Source organism: Nannospalax galili, unplaced genomic scaffold (genome assembly GCF_000622305.1).
Source record: "Nannospalax galili isolate Female #2095 unplaced genomic scaffold, S.galili_v1.0 scaffold538, whole genome shotgun sequence".
Classification (NCBI taxonomy): Eukaryota; Metazoa; Chordata; class Mammalia; order Rodentia; family Spalacidae; genus Nannospalax; species Nannospalax galili.
In genome coordinates this window covers 3,555,717-3,571,815 of record NW_008343842.1, presented here as the reverse complement: position 1 = coordinate 3,571,815, position 16,099 = coordinate 3,555,717, and the positions used below count along the sequence as shown (strand labels likewise).

General features: G+C 55.0%; 2 protein-coding genes across 4 annotated transcripts in view; one reads left to right on the top strand and one right to left on the bottom strand.

Annotated features, from left to right (window-relative positions):
- The first annotated feature begins 21 nt into the window (after positions 1-21).
- On the top strand, positions 22-2,918 carry Rpl10a (ribosomal protein L10a). 3 transcript variants are annotated; one of them, XM_029566939.1, is made up of 6 exons: positions 22-275; positions 433-507; positions 611-691; positions 1,034-1,182; positions 2,374-2,546; positions 2,712-2,918. In XM_029566939.1, exons 1-6 carry the CDS (start codon positions 37-39, stop codon positions 2,880-2,882), a joined length of 888 nt encoding a protein of 295 aa, XP_029422799.1. In that variant the 5' UTR covers positions 22-36; the 3' UTR covers positions 2,883-2,918. The 3 variants fall into 3 exon arrangements, with proteins under 3 accessions (XP_029422799.1, XP_008838322.1, XP_029422800.1); XM_008840100.3 differs by having other exon boundaries at positions 77-210; XM_029566940.1 differs by lacking the exons at positions 22-275; positions 433-507; positions 611-691 and adding an exon at positions 733-940.
- A 1,349-nt stretch (positions 2,919-4,267) lies between these two features.
- The window catches only part of Tead3 (TEA domain transcription factor 3), a 20,625-nt gene continuing 8,793 nt past the window's right edge, over positions 4,268-16,099 (bottom strand). The window contains exons 2-13 of the mRNA XM_029566979.1: positions 13,611-13,862; positions 12,169-12,233; positions 9,528-9,590; positions 8,570-8,581; positions 7,891-8,028; positions 7,746-7,795; positions 7,294-7,355; positions 6,428-6,561; positions 6,118-6,291; positions 5,811-5,951; positions 5,584-5,736; positions 4,268-5,466 (exon numbers count right to left, since the gene is read on the bottom strand). Of these exons, the coding sequence (XP_029422839.1) occupies positions 5,353-5,466; positions 5,584-5,736; positions 5,811-5,951; positions 6,118-6,291; positions 6,428-6,561; positions 7,294-7,355; positions 7,746-7,795; positions 7,891-8,028; positions 8,570-8,581; positions 9,528-9,590; positions 12,169-12,233; positions 13,611-13,862 (1,358 nt within the window). The 3' untranslated portion in view covers positions 4,268-5,352. The remainder of the gene's footprint in view (positions 5,467-5,583; positions 5,737-5,810; positions 5,952-6,117; positions 6,292-6,427; positions 6,562-7,293; positions 7,356-7,745; positions 7,796-7,890; positions 8,029-8,569; positions 8,582-9,527; positions 9,591-12,168; positions 12,234-13,610; positions 13,863-16,099) is intronic.

Sequence of the window (16,099 nt, the reverse complement as noted above, 5' to 3'; positions counted from 1 at the left end):
TGCGGTGGAGAGGACCTTGCAGGATTGCAGCAAAGCATGCGCGCGCGGGTCCAAGCGCAGATCCGCACGGTAGCGCCACCCAGAGGCCGTGCCCCGCAGAGCGCCAAGGCTACGGGAACACGCACGTCTCGCGAGACCAGGAGTTTATTTGAACGCATGCGCGCCGTGTTGGCCTCTCTCTTCCGTCATTGCAGCGCGAGCGGCCATGAGGTAAATGATCATCGGGGTGCCACCCGCCGCCATCCGGGGTCGTCCGTCGCCATCCGCGCATCCAGGTGTCCCGCCCGGGGGGCTGGGGACCGTGCGGCCCGACGCGGAGCCGCACTTGGCTGGCTGGCGGGCTTTTTCGCGCCATCCGTGGCCTTTGTCACTCATCGGGCCTCGGGAGCCATGCACGGCCGGCCCTGAGCGCCCTCGCTTCTCTTCTCGCAGCAGCAAAGTTTCTCGCGACACCCTGTACGAGGCGGTGCGGGAAGTCCTGCACGGGAACCAGCGCAAGCGCCGCAAGTAAGCGCGGGCCTCCCGGGGGTGGGGTGGGGGGCACGGGAATCCCGGGACGACGGGAGCCACGGAGGGTCACGGCTATGCCTGACGTCCTCTTCCTGCTCAGGTTCCTGGAAACGGTGGAACTTCAGATCAGCTTGAAGAACTACGATCCCCAGAAGGACAAACGCTTCTCGGGCACCGTCAGGTTGGCACCGTAATGACCCCACCCAGCCCTCAGTGTCCCCGTGTCCTCCCCTGGAGGCCACATCCCAGGATGGGCACGTGGGCACTGACAAGCCAGGGTAGTTCAGGCCTCCTGCTTTGGGCAGGCTGGCATGGACGGACCCCCACCCTGGGTCTTAAAACAAGAGGGGAGGCGTGGGGAGGCCTTGGCCGAGCCCGCCGGCTAGCCTGAGAAGCCAGGCTAGTGTTGGTGTCGGATGGACGCTCCTGGGTAAGGCTCGGGTTTGCTGCCATCTCAGACCTCCGTCTGCTGCTGGCCACCTCGGGTTGGCTGTGACCTGGTCTGTTCTCCCCCTAAACGTAGGCTTAAGTCCACGCCCCGCCCCAAGTTTTCCGTGTGCGTCCTGGGGGACCAGCAGCACTGCGATGAGGCCAAGGCCGTAGACATCCCTCACATGGACATTGAGGCCTTGAAGAAACTCAACAAAAATAAGAAGTTGGTCAAGAAGCTGGGTAAGTACAGCCGGCCGGGGTTTGAATTTGGGAGGGGCTTACTACTACGTGGGTGACATGGGGCACATTTTCCTACCACACAGGGGTAGTGTTCAGTGAGTTCAGTGAGCAACCTGTGGGAGTGAGTTCTCTCCATCCCCGTGGGCTCCTGGTATCAGACTCAGGTTGTCAGGAATGCACTGAGCACCGAATCATCTTGTCAGCCCCATTTGGTGTTTGACACATGGTCAGTCTGTAGCTTTGGCTGGCCTGGAACTCAAAGATCACCTGCCTCTGCCTCCTGAGTGCTGGGGTAGAGTCCTGAAGGGACAAGGTCTTGGTTGGTTAGCTTGAAAGGTTTCTCATTCTGTTAGGGGTGTGTAGGCTTTATAGTGGAGACCAGGTACTGACACTATGCAGGTGAGAGAGGCTGGCTGTTGGATTGTTCAGTAGACTAGCCAGGTGCTGTGGGGGGGGTCTATGTTTTTACAGACACCCTTTCCCTGCCTGTGGTCTCAGTGGTCATTGTACAGTGTCTCCAGCTATCATAAATCTCACCGCTAAGAAATGGGAGTTTGGGGCACCCACCCCCCCTTTTATGTAACTAGGGATTGAACTAATGCCAGGAAAGTGTTCTGCTACTGAGCTATATCACTAAGCCCTCTTTATTTTAGAGAGGTCATCCATGGTAACCCTGAAACTTGTGATCATCCTCCCCAAGTAGCTGGGGTTACAGGCCTGTACCACCAAACACAGCTTTAGCAGGTATTGATGGGTTTTGTTGTTACTTAGGTTTTTTTTGTTTTGTTTTTTGTTTGTCTTTTTTTGAGACAGGGTCTCCTTGTAGCCCCAGCTGTCCTGGAAGTCACTAGCCGCCTGCCTCTGCCTCCCAAGTGCTGGGATTAAAGACGAGCGCCATTACGCCAGGCTTGTTAGCTTTTGAGGTTCTATCTTGGGTTGGTCTTAAATTCACATTCCCTTGCCTTGGCCTCTTGAGTGGTAGGATTTTAATTGGTGTAAGCACCATCACAGCCTCAACACTGCAGTGTACCATGGATTGTGGGTCATCCTGGTCTAAGACTGGTTTTAGGACCAGTAAAGGTCAACATGAAGTTAACCAGCAGTATGGATCTTTGGAAGGCAGCTTGGAGGATACTTAAAAGGTCAAATGCTTTTCTGGCCTAGTCCTAAATAGCCCGTGATATCTTCCAGCCAAGAAGTATGATGCCTTTCTGGCCTCCGAGTCTCTGATCAAGCAGATCCCACGAATCCTGGGCCCAGGCCTGAACAAGGCTGGCAAGTTTCCATCTCTGCTGACACACAATGAAAACATGGTGGCCAAAGTCGATGAGGTGAAGTCCACAATCAAGTTCCAGATGAAGAAGGTCAGTCCTGTGGGCTGCCACATGGGTCAGGATCCAAAGTATGCAGAATGGAGCTGTGTCAGTGCACCTGGTCTTAACCTGGATCCAAACTCTGCCCATTAGGTCACTGGGGGAGGAGGGACAGGCCATCTGTGTTTCCAATAACCTGACCTTCCCTCCACCCAGGTGCTGTGTCTGGCTGTTGCTGTCGGTCACGTGAAGATGACAGATGATGAACTGGTCTACAACATCCACCTGGCTGTCAATTTCTTGGTGTCATTGCTCAAGAAGAACTGGCAGAATGTCCGGGCTTTATATATCAAGAGCACCATGGGCAAGCCCCAGCGCCTATATTAGGGCTCTTCTAATAAATCCGAGTGCTACCATCCCTCAGTCTGCCTTTGAGGGTGTTTTGTGAATGGTACAAGGTTCCTGTGGAGATCAGAGTTTGCTAGGCAGGTCCTCCCCTGTGCCTACCTAAAACGTTTTCCCTTTACAGGCTTTCACATGAGGGCATTGACTCAGGTTGATAGCCCAGGTAACACTAAATACAAATACTGTATTAGTGTATCCCTGGCTGACCATGAATGGATCCCTTGCCGCCACGAAGTACTGGGGTCAAAAATAGGCATCAGCTTCATTTAGCTACAATAAATAGGAAGTGACACCTCTACCATCTGGACCTAAGGATTGGATTGGTTGGGGTGGGGTGGTCCACAGGATGTCACTGATAACCAAGCTGCAATCTTTGTTGGTATAAAAGGGCTGGAAGTGGAAAACTTAACCAGGTGTCTGGTGGTATACACCTTTCTGAGTTTGAACATCCGGGAGTTCAGGGCTACAAAGTGAAGCCATGCCCTAGAAAGAATGGAAAAGGCCGAAGCAACAGCTTAGCTGCCATGTGGTGTCCTGCAGTGGTGGGCATTCTAAGCACTGTTCCAGAGGGTAGCTTAGGCTTGTGGGAAAGTGGAAGAGGGTGAAGTGGTTGGAAACTTGTACCAGTGTGCAAGCTGACTATTGGCCTTGTTGGGTAGGATGGTAACAAGGCATTTGTCGGCTTCAAGCACTCAGCAGCTGCAGTCAACTTAGGCTAAACCTTACACTGAGGGCTGACATTCACCCCTACTTGAATATAGTGGACTCCCGTGAATTTGCTTCCTGGCAACACCCTCCAAGTGGGTCCCTCAGGCAGTGGATTAAGGTCACCTAGAAGTTTCAAGGCCAGAATGGGGCTGGTAGGTGAGCAAGTCAGGATGTCCAAATTTGAGTCCTGGTAAGGGAGGGTGCCTAAACTACCTGGCCTCCAGCTCAGGAACCAGCCTGCCTCTTCTTCGAGTTGGGTGTTCTGCCAAGGGTAGATTTTTTTGTGGGGGAGCGGGGTGGTGTTGAACCTAGGGGCCTTGTCCACGCTATTTCACTGAGCCACATCCCTGGCCCCATAAGTCATGGACTAGGGATGTAGCACCTTATTCTACAGGCTGTACCCTAGAGGACATAACCTAGGTCTAGTCAACCCTGTGGAAAGCTGGAGCCTATAGAAATGCCCATTTAAAGAATGAGTAGATGTCCCAACCTAGAGGGCGCTGAGTGACCTGCCAGACAGGTGTGAGGAGTGGGAGCTGAAGGCTGGCACCCTGTGCACATATCCTTGAGTGTGGACAGGCTCAGGGTCCCCACCAGACAGGAACAGGATGTGAGACACCAGAACTTGTGTGTGAGACACACCCACCTCAAAGGTCTGGTAACAACTGTCCTGACCAGAAATAACTTTATTTCTTTTTTGAGCAGGAGCCAGGCTTTGAGGGGCCCCAGCCCTGAGCCACATTTATGATACAACCCATCACAACTGGATTTTTAAAAAATACACAAAAATATATATAATACATGTTATAAAACCTAGGTGGGGTTTGGAGGTGGCCTGAGCAGTATGCTAACGGTGAGGACCTTCAGAAAGCTCGGGCAGGGTGAGGAAGGCACAGTACTTCATATGAAACTCATAAATACCCGGGGGGGGGGGCATGCCAGCTGGCCCTCGGGGACCTGGATATGGAGAGGGCAGCAGGGGGATCAGGTCTAGGGACAGCTGCCCAGAGCAGGGAGACACCCAGTTAGTCTGGGAGTGGAACCCAAGGGCTCTGCAAGCCCAGACTGTCTGCAGAGGCCTGCTGCCCCCTGAGGGGTCTTGGGTGTTTAAAGGGTTCCCTGTAGCTGCTGTGCTGGAGATTGGGCAGACCTGCCCCCTCATGCCAGCACAGCCCACTCCCCATGGTCAGCCCTGCTTGGAGGAGGTAGCTGAAACCAGGCTCCCGCTCTCCCGTTCTGCCCACCTCTGTGGGCCTCCATCTTGGCACTTCATCTGATATACCGAGACCCACATTTGCTTTGCTATGTAAGGGGCCTGGCAACAGGATGGCACCCAGAAGGTACAGAAAAGCCTGGTCCCCCCTCTTCAACCCAGCCCCAGCTTGACACCTCCTACGGGGGCCTCTGCAGGCTGCCTCTCCCCCTGGGTCTCCACTCTATCTGCCCATCAGAGTCCCCTAGGGGCCAGAGACCATGCACTGACTCTGTCCCCACCTCTGAGGCCAGGTGGAGCCAGGTATCTGTGGGTCAATACCCAGGTGGGCTGCCCCGCCACTGAGCCCTCTTGTCTCCCTCGGTAAAGCACAGAACAGTGGCAGGGGGTGTGTGCGGGGACCAGGGAGGTGGCCTGGGTACTGGTCTGAAGCCCATGAGTGGGTTAGTCCCCAACCCAGACCCCCGGAGACCAGGCAAGTGGGCATGTGGAAGATGTCCATCTTGCATCCTTGGGGGCACCAAGGACATCCTAGTCTTTGACAAGCTTGTAGACATGGTGCTGTGCTCCGTGCTCACTGGTGGAGACTTCGAAGACAAAAGCAATGACCAGCAGGGTCTCCTGGGAGTCCCGACTCGTGACCACCTGGAGGGCAGGGAGGGAGACGGAAGTGCTCAGTAGAGCATGGCCAGCAGGGTGGATGTCTGGGCAAACCCTGCTCCTGTCCATGCCGGCCTGCCCCCAGCTCCTCAGCGCTCGCACCTGCAGGATGGTGAAGTTCTCCAGCACGCTGTTCATCATGTACTTCTCTGGCAGGTGCTTCAGCTTGTGGATGAAGTTGATCATGTACTCGCACATGGGTGAGCGGTGGATGCGGTACACGAAGCGGCCGTTCTCCAGCCGGGCATACTCAGTCTGCAGAGCAGGGCGACAGTGTCACTGGGTTGCCTGTGCCCTCCACCTGTCCATGCCCCCCCACACACACTCACCTCCACCTTCTCCACCACCTGCTTGCCAAAAGAGCACACCTTGGTGGAGACACTGATGGTCATGCTGTCGGCTGAGCTGTATTGCGAGCTGACCCCGTAGAAGGCCCCCGGGCCCTCCTGCACTGTGCTGTTAAGGTCAGCCTGCAGGGGAGGACGCCAGGTGCTGCAGAGGCCCGAGGCTAGACTCCTGCCTTCCCACTTCAGGGCTACCAGTCCCACCCAGGGGTCTGCAGGTCATGGAGGCGAGCAGGGATCAGGGCAGGGAGCTGGGAGTTACCCATTTTGGGTAGGGAGAAGATGGCCTCACCCAGAACTTGACAAGGAAGAAAGCGTTTGGGGGCCCCTTCTCGTAGAGCTCCTTCAGGCCCCCCTTTTTCTCAGGGAACTTGTCATAGATCTGGCGTACATCCACTGCCTCCAGGGGTGGGTCTGAGAAGGCAGGGTTCGTCTGGCCGATGTGCACAAACAGGTGTTTGCTGTACTGTGGGGAGGGCCGAGCCAGGGTCAGGAGGATGCTGAGCACGCAGGCGCAAGCCCCGCCCCAACCTCGAGGACCTTAACTGGGTGCTGGATCACAGGTCAGTCTCCCCATGACTGCAGAACACCCCCCACATTACCGTGTCAGGGTCCCGCTGCACCTCCATGAAGGCAGAGTACTCGAGGAGCCGCAGCCGAGAGGAGGCGATGGTGCGGTCCTGCCACACCGGCACAGAGGCGGCGGCTGGGGGCAGTGGGGCCAGGGGCTCATAACCTACAAGGGCAGGATGGAGCCCATCTGCCCAGGCACAGTGGGCAGCAGAGCTGGGGCTGTCCCTGTGCTGAGACTGTAAATGAGAACATGGTGCCAATTCTGAGGAGGAACACACGTTGGGCTCTGACTCTGCTACTGGGCAAACCTGTACAGTGTACAACCTCAGGCAGCCCTAGTAGTATACAACGGGACATTTTCCACCAGTCAGTATTAATGAGTGTTTACACAGAAAACGGAAAAGAGGGAAAATACTCAACGCCACCTAGAGAGTAAAAGCTCTGTTAAGATTTCCATATACAGGGCTGGAGAGCTGGCTCAGCCGTAAAGAGCACTGGCTGCTCTTGCAGAGGCCCAGGGCTCAGTTCCCAATACCCACATGGCAGCTAACAACCATCCTTAACTCCAGCTCTAGGGGATCCAATGCCTTCTCTGGCCTCCATGAGCATTGCATTCACATGGTGGACTTACATACATGTAGGCAAAATAGACACATAAAATAATTCAAAAAATATTCCAATGTGTTTCCTTACAGAGTAGAAACATAAATGTAACACTTTTGGTGGTGTGCATGTGTGGCTGTGTCTATTGGCTACACATGGTTTTCTATAGAAAGCAACACTGCCTAGCCTGAAACCTCTACAGCGGCCACCCTGCCCAGGATAAGGCAAACATGAGCCCCAGGTACCACAAAGAGGCCAGAGAGCAGAGGTACGGGCCTGGTGGGACACTTACTGCTGAGCGTCGGTGGCAGGGGTGGCTGGATGGGATAGGCGGGCTGTGCAAAGGGCTTGATGCTGCAGACAGGAGCACAGCAGGTTAGAAGTCCTCAGCACCTTTCACCTGCCCCAGATCCCCACTCGGGTTCCTGACCTCTCAGCTGAGGTCTCGCAGCACATGCTGACAAGCTAGCTGTCTTTCCCTACTTTTTAACTCACAACACCCAGCTGTGTCCCATAGCCTCCACATTTCACACGCCCTCCCATCCCCCAAAAAACTGTTCATAAACTGAGTATGGAGACGGTTAGTGTGATCTCAGAACTGAGGATCCTGAGTTTGATTCACTACTTGATGGTAACCCGTGATGGCTTGGGAAATAAATACAGGGTTAGTGACAGTGGGTGACAAGGGGTCAGAGGCCTCCTGTCACCCTCACTGCCTCCAGCTGTGACAGAGGCAATACTTACTCCTGAGAGGGTCCGGGCTGCTGTCCCAGCAAAGGGGGGCTGTTCCAGAACTACAGACAGGCAGGGATGGGGCCTTAGCACCCAAGAATCACTCCAGCCACACCCCACACCAGCCTCCCACCCCCATCCTGGGCTCACCCCATACCCGTGAGGAGGTGGAGAAGACAGCCTGGGGTAGAGGCGAGGGTGGGCTGAACTTGTTCTGCAGTACACTGGCAGAGACGATCTGGGCTGAAGACATGGAAGCCATGCTCTGGAGTGCTTTGTCCTTGGAGACCTGGTCCTGGGGACACAGAGGCTACATGAGGCTTGGGCCAGGAACCCACAAGTCTGGACTGCAGCCCCAGCTCTGCTTTGTGGTTTCAAAAGAGTGTGTACCCCTCTCTCTGGGCCCCAGTCTCTAGCATATATCACCTTTCTGACCACACTCCACAGTAAAAAATATTACTTTATTCTGTAACTGGATGGCTGTCCCCTGCTGTCTTTGGGGGAGCTGGTTCCAGGACCCCTCAGATATGGACGGCTGGATGCTTAAGTCCCTTACACAAAATAGTGGAGCATCTACTCAGACCCTGCCCCACTCCGTGACACCCACACTCATCTTTGGAATTTCTCTATGAAATCAGACTCACTTCATAATTCACAATTTGGAGGCTTTTGTTTGGTTTTGGGGTTGTACTGGGGACTGTACCCAGGGCACAGGGTATGCTGGGCAGACATTCCACCACAGCAACATATCCCAACCCTGTCACCCAGATTTGGAGTCCTGGCAATGGTGCTCTCAGCCCCTCCCCAGGGAGCACTGGGGTGGCAGAGCTACTTACCAAGTTCATGGCCTGTGAAGGAGAGAGGGGGGAGGATGGATTAAAGGAGATACATGTGAGGAGGGGACATGTCATTTTACACCCTTATCCTCAACCCCACCCTGTGCCTGTTGGCTCCCGAGGAGCCCAAGGAAGTCAATAGGTGAGGCAGCTGAGCACCCTCTTCATGCCCCAAGGAGTGCTTGCCAGTCAAAGGGTGCCCGGGCAAGGCTAGGATGAAGGAGAGACAAGCTGGTGGGTACCCCGGATCGTCTGTCCCTTCTAGAATTGCACCATGGGCTTGGGGGCCTCCGGGCATGGAAAAGTGTACATGGCCAACATGGGACGGTCAGCCCTCAGATGCCAGGCTGACACCTTCAGCTTTACTGACCCACCAGCCAATGCTCCTCATGTTCCCTCCTGTCCACCTCAAGTCCCCACGATTAGCAGCAGTAGGTATGAGGAAGAAGAAAAAGGATAAAGAGGAGAGGCGGGTCTGAGTGGCCCCTAGATGGTCTCCCTCCCCCTTGCCATTTGGCTGTCCTCTTGGCTCCTGCCCAGTCCCCAGGGGCTGTGGCCCTGTGAAGCCTGACAGTTTTCGAGTTTCTTGCTGTCCGTTGTGTCTCACAGACCACCCCCTCACTCACAGTTTCTTGGTCCCATTAATGGTCCCTGTCCTGGACCCAGGAGGGTGCTGGGCAGGGCCAAGCCAAGTGGCAGGGAACCCATACCTTCAGTTTGGATTGAATCTCTCGAGATTTCCTCCTGGCTAGAACCTGCAAGTGACTAGAGACCTGTAGAGAAAGAAAGACAGACAGAGAGGGAAAGGACAGAAGAGAGGCCAAGGACAAAACTCCAGAGGAAGAGGACCAGCAGGCGGGACAGGCAGCAGAGGCAGGGCCTGCGCCGTGCAGAGAAGGCCAGGTGCCACTGAAAAGGCCAAGGAAGAGTCCAAGGCCCAGCCAGGCACCCAACATACCTTGATGCCAACCTGGTACTCGCGTACTTTCTTCCGAGCTAGAACCTGTATGTGGCTGGACACCTAGGGGCCGCCCCAAGCCCCGCCACAAAGGAAAACACAGATGGTGAGGAGGTGAGGAGGCATGGACACGGGCAAGGAGCACTCCCAGCCCTCGTCTCTAGGGGACCGAGTGTAAATGGGGAACTCAGGAGCCCCAGTGGGAAGCCCACCAACTCTGCCTTCTTCTTGGCCTTGTATTCCCCATAAACAAACTGTTCTTTTTCATTTTGCTCTGAGCCTGGAGGTAGTCACACGGGTGGTGCCAGCACTCCGGCACTGCTGGCTGAGACCTAGCTTGGCACTCCTCCTCGTCCAGCATCCCTGCCCAGGAGTCAGAGCCTCTGCTCGCTTCTTGCCCTGAAGATACTGAGAGCCACTGAACTCAGGAGCTGATGGTCCCTGAGCTTCAAATGCCCAACCCCTATCTGCAACGTTAAGAAGCCAGTTCTAATGTGACTGCTGACTGACAGGTCTGAGACAGCTCGAAGCCACAAGGGGTTTACTACCAACTCAATATTTAGCTGTCTTAATATTCAGGCATTGTTGGGGCTGGAGAGATGGCTCAGCAGTTAAGAGCACTGGCTGGCTGCTCTTGCAGAGGACCCAAGTTCGATTCCCAGCACCCATATGGTGTCTAACAACTGTCTGTAACTCCAGTTCCCAGGGGATCCAATGCCCTCTTCTGACCTCCGCAGACATTATACAACATGGGTGCACTTACATATATGCAGGCAATATACTCATACACATAAAATAAAAAGGTGTACTCTGAGTTCCCCTGAGTTCAGGATGACTGTGGTTTATCACAGTGGTCACTTGGAATGACAGCAGCAGTTGCACATCTACCCAGCACTTACTGCTTTGGGTGTCGATGTAGCAACTAATTCTGAGGTTGGAGGGGAGCTAATTTCCAGTTAGGAGAGCTTGTTTCTGAACCAGGGATGTAACCTGGGAGTCTGTGTTGTTTGGAGGGAGGTGAGGTTAAGACAGGGTCTCATTCCGTAGCCTTGGCCGGCCTAGAACTCACTGTGTAATCTCAAACTCACTGGAATCTTCCTGCCTCAGCTCCAAGTGCTGGGATTACAGGAAGGAATGCATCACCATGCCTGGCTAGAGTCTGTTCTTAACCATCAGCCTTTCTACTTCAAGGAGGCCTGGGCCCAGAGACCAGAGCCCCGCCTGGCCATCCTCTGCTGTACTGCAGACCACAGGAGTGTCTCAAAGCTCACCACAGGAACGCACTCGAGGCCCAGGGCAAGCACTTACTAAATGCTGGACAAGTGAGGAATCCTTCCCACTCCATACTGGGCAGGGGCCCCAGAACCTTTAGGATGGGGGTGGTGCAGGTGGGGCTGGGGAGGTGGACACATGGTCCAAGTCCCAGAACACAGCCTGGGAGGGTTCAGGTTGAGCTGGCCTCCCTGCCCCCAGGCCTCAAGTCAGGCCTGGCTTCTCTCCTCAGACACCCCAGAAGCAACTCACCCAACCCATTCCTCTTTGCCTGGTCACCCACTGCCTTCTTCCAGTCTGTCCTTCCCACAATGGAAGTCATTAACACTCCCTCCATCCCTACCACTGTGGATCCAGTCTCTGCCCCCACATCCTGGCAGGCCTCTCAAGGCTCTGCCAGACCTTCCCCAGTCCACTGCCCCAGTGGCTGCAGGGACATGTCCTCCACAGCTGCCCTCATTCCCTGCCATGGAGAGCCTCCTGCCTCTGCACCACACTCCTGGTCAGTTCCTGGTTCATCCAGGGTCTAATTCTAACTCCCTCTTTTCCCACCTCAGTGACATCATGAGGGGTCACTAAATTCCCCTGGCCTCTTTTTTTCAGGGGGAGTCTTTTTGAGACAGTCTTTCTATAGCCCCAGCGGGCCTTGAACTCATAGAGATCTGCCTGCCTCTGCCTCCCAAGTGCTAGGATTAAAGGTGTGTGCTACCATAGCCCGCCTGCCTCAGTTTCTTAACAGAAAGAACAGGCTCTTAGTGGATCTAGGAACAACAGTCAGGCCTGGCTTAACAGTGAGAATTACATTGTTTGGTGATTTCGTGGCATACAAGCTCCAGCGTGCTCTGATACACATGTTGGGGCCATGGCCTCTGGGCACCTGGGCAATATGGGGTGGGGTATGAGTTATCATATGTGAGCTCTGCTGAACCCCAGCCTGGTGGGGTTCCCATCCTCCCTGCCTGGCTAACTCCTATGCTTCCAAATGCAACTGGTTATCACCTCCTCCGGGAGTTCTTCCTGACTCACCCCCAGAGCATCTGGGTTAGATGCTCGGCTATTCAACCCCACTCTGCTCTGTCTCCCTGATTGGTCAGCAGGACACTTGGGGCAAGAGCCCTTTGGGCTTCTCTGTGGTCTCTAACCCCAAGGGACCCATGTATGGGGTGGCAGGTGGTCAGGAGGACAAGACCATCTCTCCTGGACAAAGGGCGGAGTGCAGGGCTTGGAAAGCCACCCAGCAGCAGGAGAGGGACTGATGGGGTGCAAGGCTGGGTAGAAGCATCTCTGGGGAAGTGGGCAGGGCAGACCAAGCTGGGCAGGCAGGGCTATTGGGAGGGTAGGCCGAGGGGCCCTAGCCCCGATCGTCTACCTGCTTTCTTGTCCTTGTCTTCCCAGTCCTCAGTTTGATGTAGCGTGCAATCAGCTCATTTCGACCTAGATAAGAGACAACTGGTGAGGACTGGGTGGAGCTGGAGGCTAGAAACCCCGCCCTCACCACGGCTCCACTTGGAGTTCTCACAAGCAGGCCCACCTGTGGCCCCACAACGCATTGCCTCCAGTACTTGGTCGGGGGGAGCTATCAAGGGAGTTGTAGGTGAGGTCTACAGAGGAAGGAGGAGCACCTCCTTCCTAGACATCACAGCATAGCCATCACTCCCAGCCCCCAGCAAGGCTTCCACCTGATCCCAGGCTGAGTGTGTAGCTGTGTGAATGGGTCTGCCCACGTGATAGGACGGTGGGTCTCAGTCTACATCCCCTGTGTGTCTAGCAGCAGGCTACACAGAGTTCTGTCCTGATCCATCTTGGTCATGGGAACCCTGGACAAGTCATGTCCTTTCTTTAGTGAAGGAAGTCTCCGAAGGCCTCCACTATGTCTCCAACGCTGACAGCTTGGGTCGAGGTGTGTCACTGGATCCTCATGCCCACCACCCCCATATGACTGGTCACTTAGGGCAGCCCAGATATCTGTGAGCCTTGGGGTGGAGGCTCTGCTCAGCACCACAGACCCTCCTGAGGTTCTAGACTAGACAAGGTGGGGGCTGTCTGGGCATACCACAGGAAATATGTCAACATGCAGGGTGTGCACTGGGTCCCCCAACCCCTTGGCCTCCCCAGAACAGCCAACATTCCCCAAATTCCTCTGGGATGACAGAACACCACCTCTCCTCCCAGTCTTCAGCCCCCCTACTTTGTCTAAAAATACCCCATGGGGCTGCCCTGCCATCTTCCAGGGAGCAGTGGGGACAGGTAGCCCCACCCCCGAGGAGGCGCCCCAGAACATCTGCCTGCCCCAAGAATGGGGTTCAGGTGCCAAGGACTGGCCTGCCCAGTGGGCGGAGCTGAGGGATGGGGGCAGCCCTCCCAGCTCCCCACTTCTCCCTAGAGCCCCCCCCAGCCCTAGGTGCTGGGGCTGCCTCACCCGGTCACCAGCAATCCCAGAGGTTCTCTGGACTGACCCAGTTTCCCCAGGCCCCTGAGTCACCCCGAAACCTCCAGCCGGCAGGGCTGGGGAGAGGCGAGGCAGGCGGGGCACGTGTGGGCTGCGGCCGGCCTGTTTGCGAGGTGCAGGAGGCCCCAGACACACACACACACACAAGCAGCCTGTTTGCGAGGTGCAGGAGGCCCCAGACACACACACACACACACACACACACACACACACACGCACGCACGCACACAGCCCGCCCGGACTCGCCCGCCAGGCAGGCGGCCAGGACTCCCCCACTCCCCCAACCGGTCGGGCGAGGGACCGAGAGCAGGGGGCGTGGTGTTCGGGGCGGGGCGGGCGTCCATCCTGCCGGCTGCCCTTACCGTACATCTTGCCCTCGTCCGACAGGATGATCTTGCGCCGGCCGCAGGGCGGGTAGATGGCCAGGGCCTCTTGGAAGCTCTGCTCGATGTCCGGGCTCCACACCCCCTCCGCATCGTTGTCCAGTCCTTTGTCCAGGCCCTCGGGCCCATCCTCCCGGGCCTCCCCGGGACTGTTGTTGGCGGTCCAGCTGTTGGACGCTATTGTGCTGGTTACCCTGGGCTCTGGGCCTGAGCCCCCTGGTTGGCCTGAGCCTGGGGAGCAGATGTTGAGAGTTAGGGCAGAGTCAGCTCCAGCAAGTTTCTGCCCCAGCCCCACTCGGGGGACTCTCCCTCACCCCCACACCAGGGACGGGGCCCCAGGCTGGATGGAGGCTTCGAGAGGTTATGTTTGTTCAGAGCTGTGTGACTTTGGATAAATTACCTTACCTCTCTGAGCCTTGGTCCTATAAAAGGACAAAAGGGTCTCCTGGAGTTGTGAGGGTTAAAATTTAAATGAGATGACAATAAAAACCAACCACAGGCCAGGCTGGGAGCACCCAAAAAGCAGTTCTAGCAGACCTTGGCAGTGTGGTGTTACATCCTGTAATACCAGTACTTGGGAGGCTTTGGCAAAAGGATCAGGAGTTCAAAGTCATCCTCCTCCACTACACAGTACATTTGAGGCTAGCCTGGGCTGTATGATGTCTTGTCCCTTCCCCTGAAAACAAAGGCGTGTGTGTGTGTGTGTGTGTGTGTGTGTGTGCAGCAAGATGGCTCAGCCAGACCTTTCTGCCAAGCCGCCAAGCCTGAGGACCTGTTTGGTCCCTGGAACCACATGGTGGAAGGAGAGAACCCACAAACTGTCCTCTGACCTCCAAATTCATGCCATGGGTTACAAACTCTCTCACACAAATAATCATAATAATAATCAAAGAAAATTAGCAAAATGGAAAAAAAAATCTCTAAAGCTATCAAAGACAACAGTGGTCCATACCAACATGCACTGGAAAGCCAGGTGTGGTGATGCACACCTGTGATACAGGCACTCAGGAGGCTGAGGCAGGATTGAGAGGATTGTGGTGGTGTACACCTGTAATCCCAGCATTCAGGAGACTGAGGTAATTAAGACTGCAAATGCCAATTTGAGCTACACAGTGAGACTTGGTCTCAAAATACAAAAAAGAAGCATTTAAAAAACTGGGCTTGGGCCAGCACTCGGGAGGCTGAGGCAGGCGGATCTTTGTGAGTTCAAGTCCAGCCTGGTCTACGTAGTGAGTTCCAGGACAGCTGGGGCTACAGGGAGACCCTGTCTCAAAAAGACAAAAAAAAAAAAGAAAAGAAAAAAAAAACTGGGCATGGTGTTAGTGATCTAAGCACTTGGAGGGGGGAAAGGATCAGGAGTTCAAGGTCATTTTCAGCTACATAGCACAATTGAATCCAGCCTAGGCTAACTGAGAGCTGCCTCCACATGGTACTTTAATGTTCAGTCAGTACCCACACACTTGGGAAGGCAGGCATGATGCCCATTATTTAGAGGAGGAAAACTGAGGCTCTTCTGGCACTCTGAGGAGTATGGTAAGCGACAGTCTGCAGCTCTCACGGTGGGGAGAGAGGTAAGAGCTCCAGCCAGGACCTCTACCCCTCACTCCCACCACATCAACAAAGCCCCGCTTAGCACTGTGAGATGGAGCTTGCTTTCACCTTCCCCACAGCAAAGTGAAGACAGCCCCACAGAGGAGCCTCCCGTGGGTCAGGGGCTGCCCTGGGAGCAGCAGTCAGGACTGAGCAGCACAGGCCGGCAGGGAGGTGTAGCCAGCCAGGCTCAGCCCAGCCTGCTTCTCCATCCACTTCCTGTTCCCGCACCTCCCCAGCCCCACAACAGCCCATAAACCACCCACACGCAGTCCTGTCCTGGCCCACACTGGCAGAAGGGCCAGTGCTCCGTGAACTGCCGTCCCTGTACTCCCCAGGCAGGGTTATTAATCCAGACCGCACCCAGCCTGTCCCCAAGCACAGAGCCCCAGACCTCACGCCTCCTGCAGAGTCCTGGGAGCCTTCAGTCCTCGGTGGGTGGAGCTTTGTTCTGGGCAAGCTCTGAGCTCATTTATCTATGTTAGAGACAGGGTCTCACTGTGAAGTCCAAGCTGACAGATCCTTCTACCTCTTCCTCCCAAGTACTTTGATTTCAGGGGTCTCCGATTGCATCTGGCTCTGACCATCAAGTTTGGATTTAATATTACTAACAGTAGCACCTGCCATGCGCCAGGCACGGTTCTGGGATTTTACACAATGACTCATCCAATCCTCATAGTAACCCTATGGGATACTATTATTAATTCTACTTTGTAGATGAGAAGTCTAAGGAACAGAGAAGTTATACAACTTCCCTAAGGACACACAGCAAGTACATGATAGAACTGGGTTTGGTTTTTATTTTGTTTTTATGTAGTTGGTTGTTTTTGTTTTTGTTTTTTTTTTTTTTTTTGTTTTTTTTGGAAAGGGGTTCTCTT

Coding starts and splice junctions, on each gene's coding strand:
- Rpl10a (XM_029566939.1), top strand. CDS start 37: ATGCGCGCGCGGGTCCAAGCGCAGATCCGCACGGTAGCGCCACCCAGA. Junction 276..432: donor GTCGCCATCCGCGCATCCAG/GTGTCCCGCCCG, acceptor CTCTTCTCGCAG/CAGCAAAGTTTCTCGCGACA. Junction 1,183..2,373: donor GAAGTTGGTCAAGAAGCTGG/GTAAGTACAGCC, acceptor GATATCTTCCAG/CCAAGAAGTATGATGCCTTT.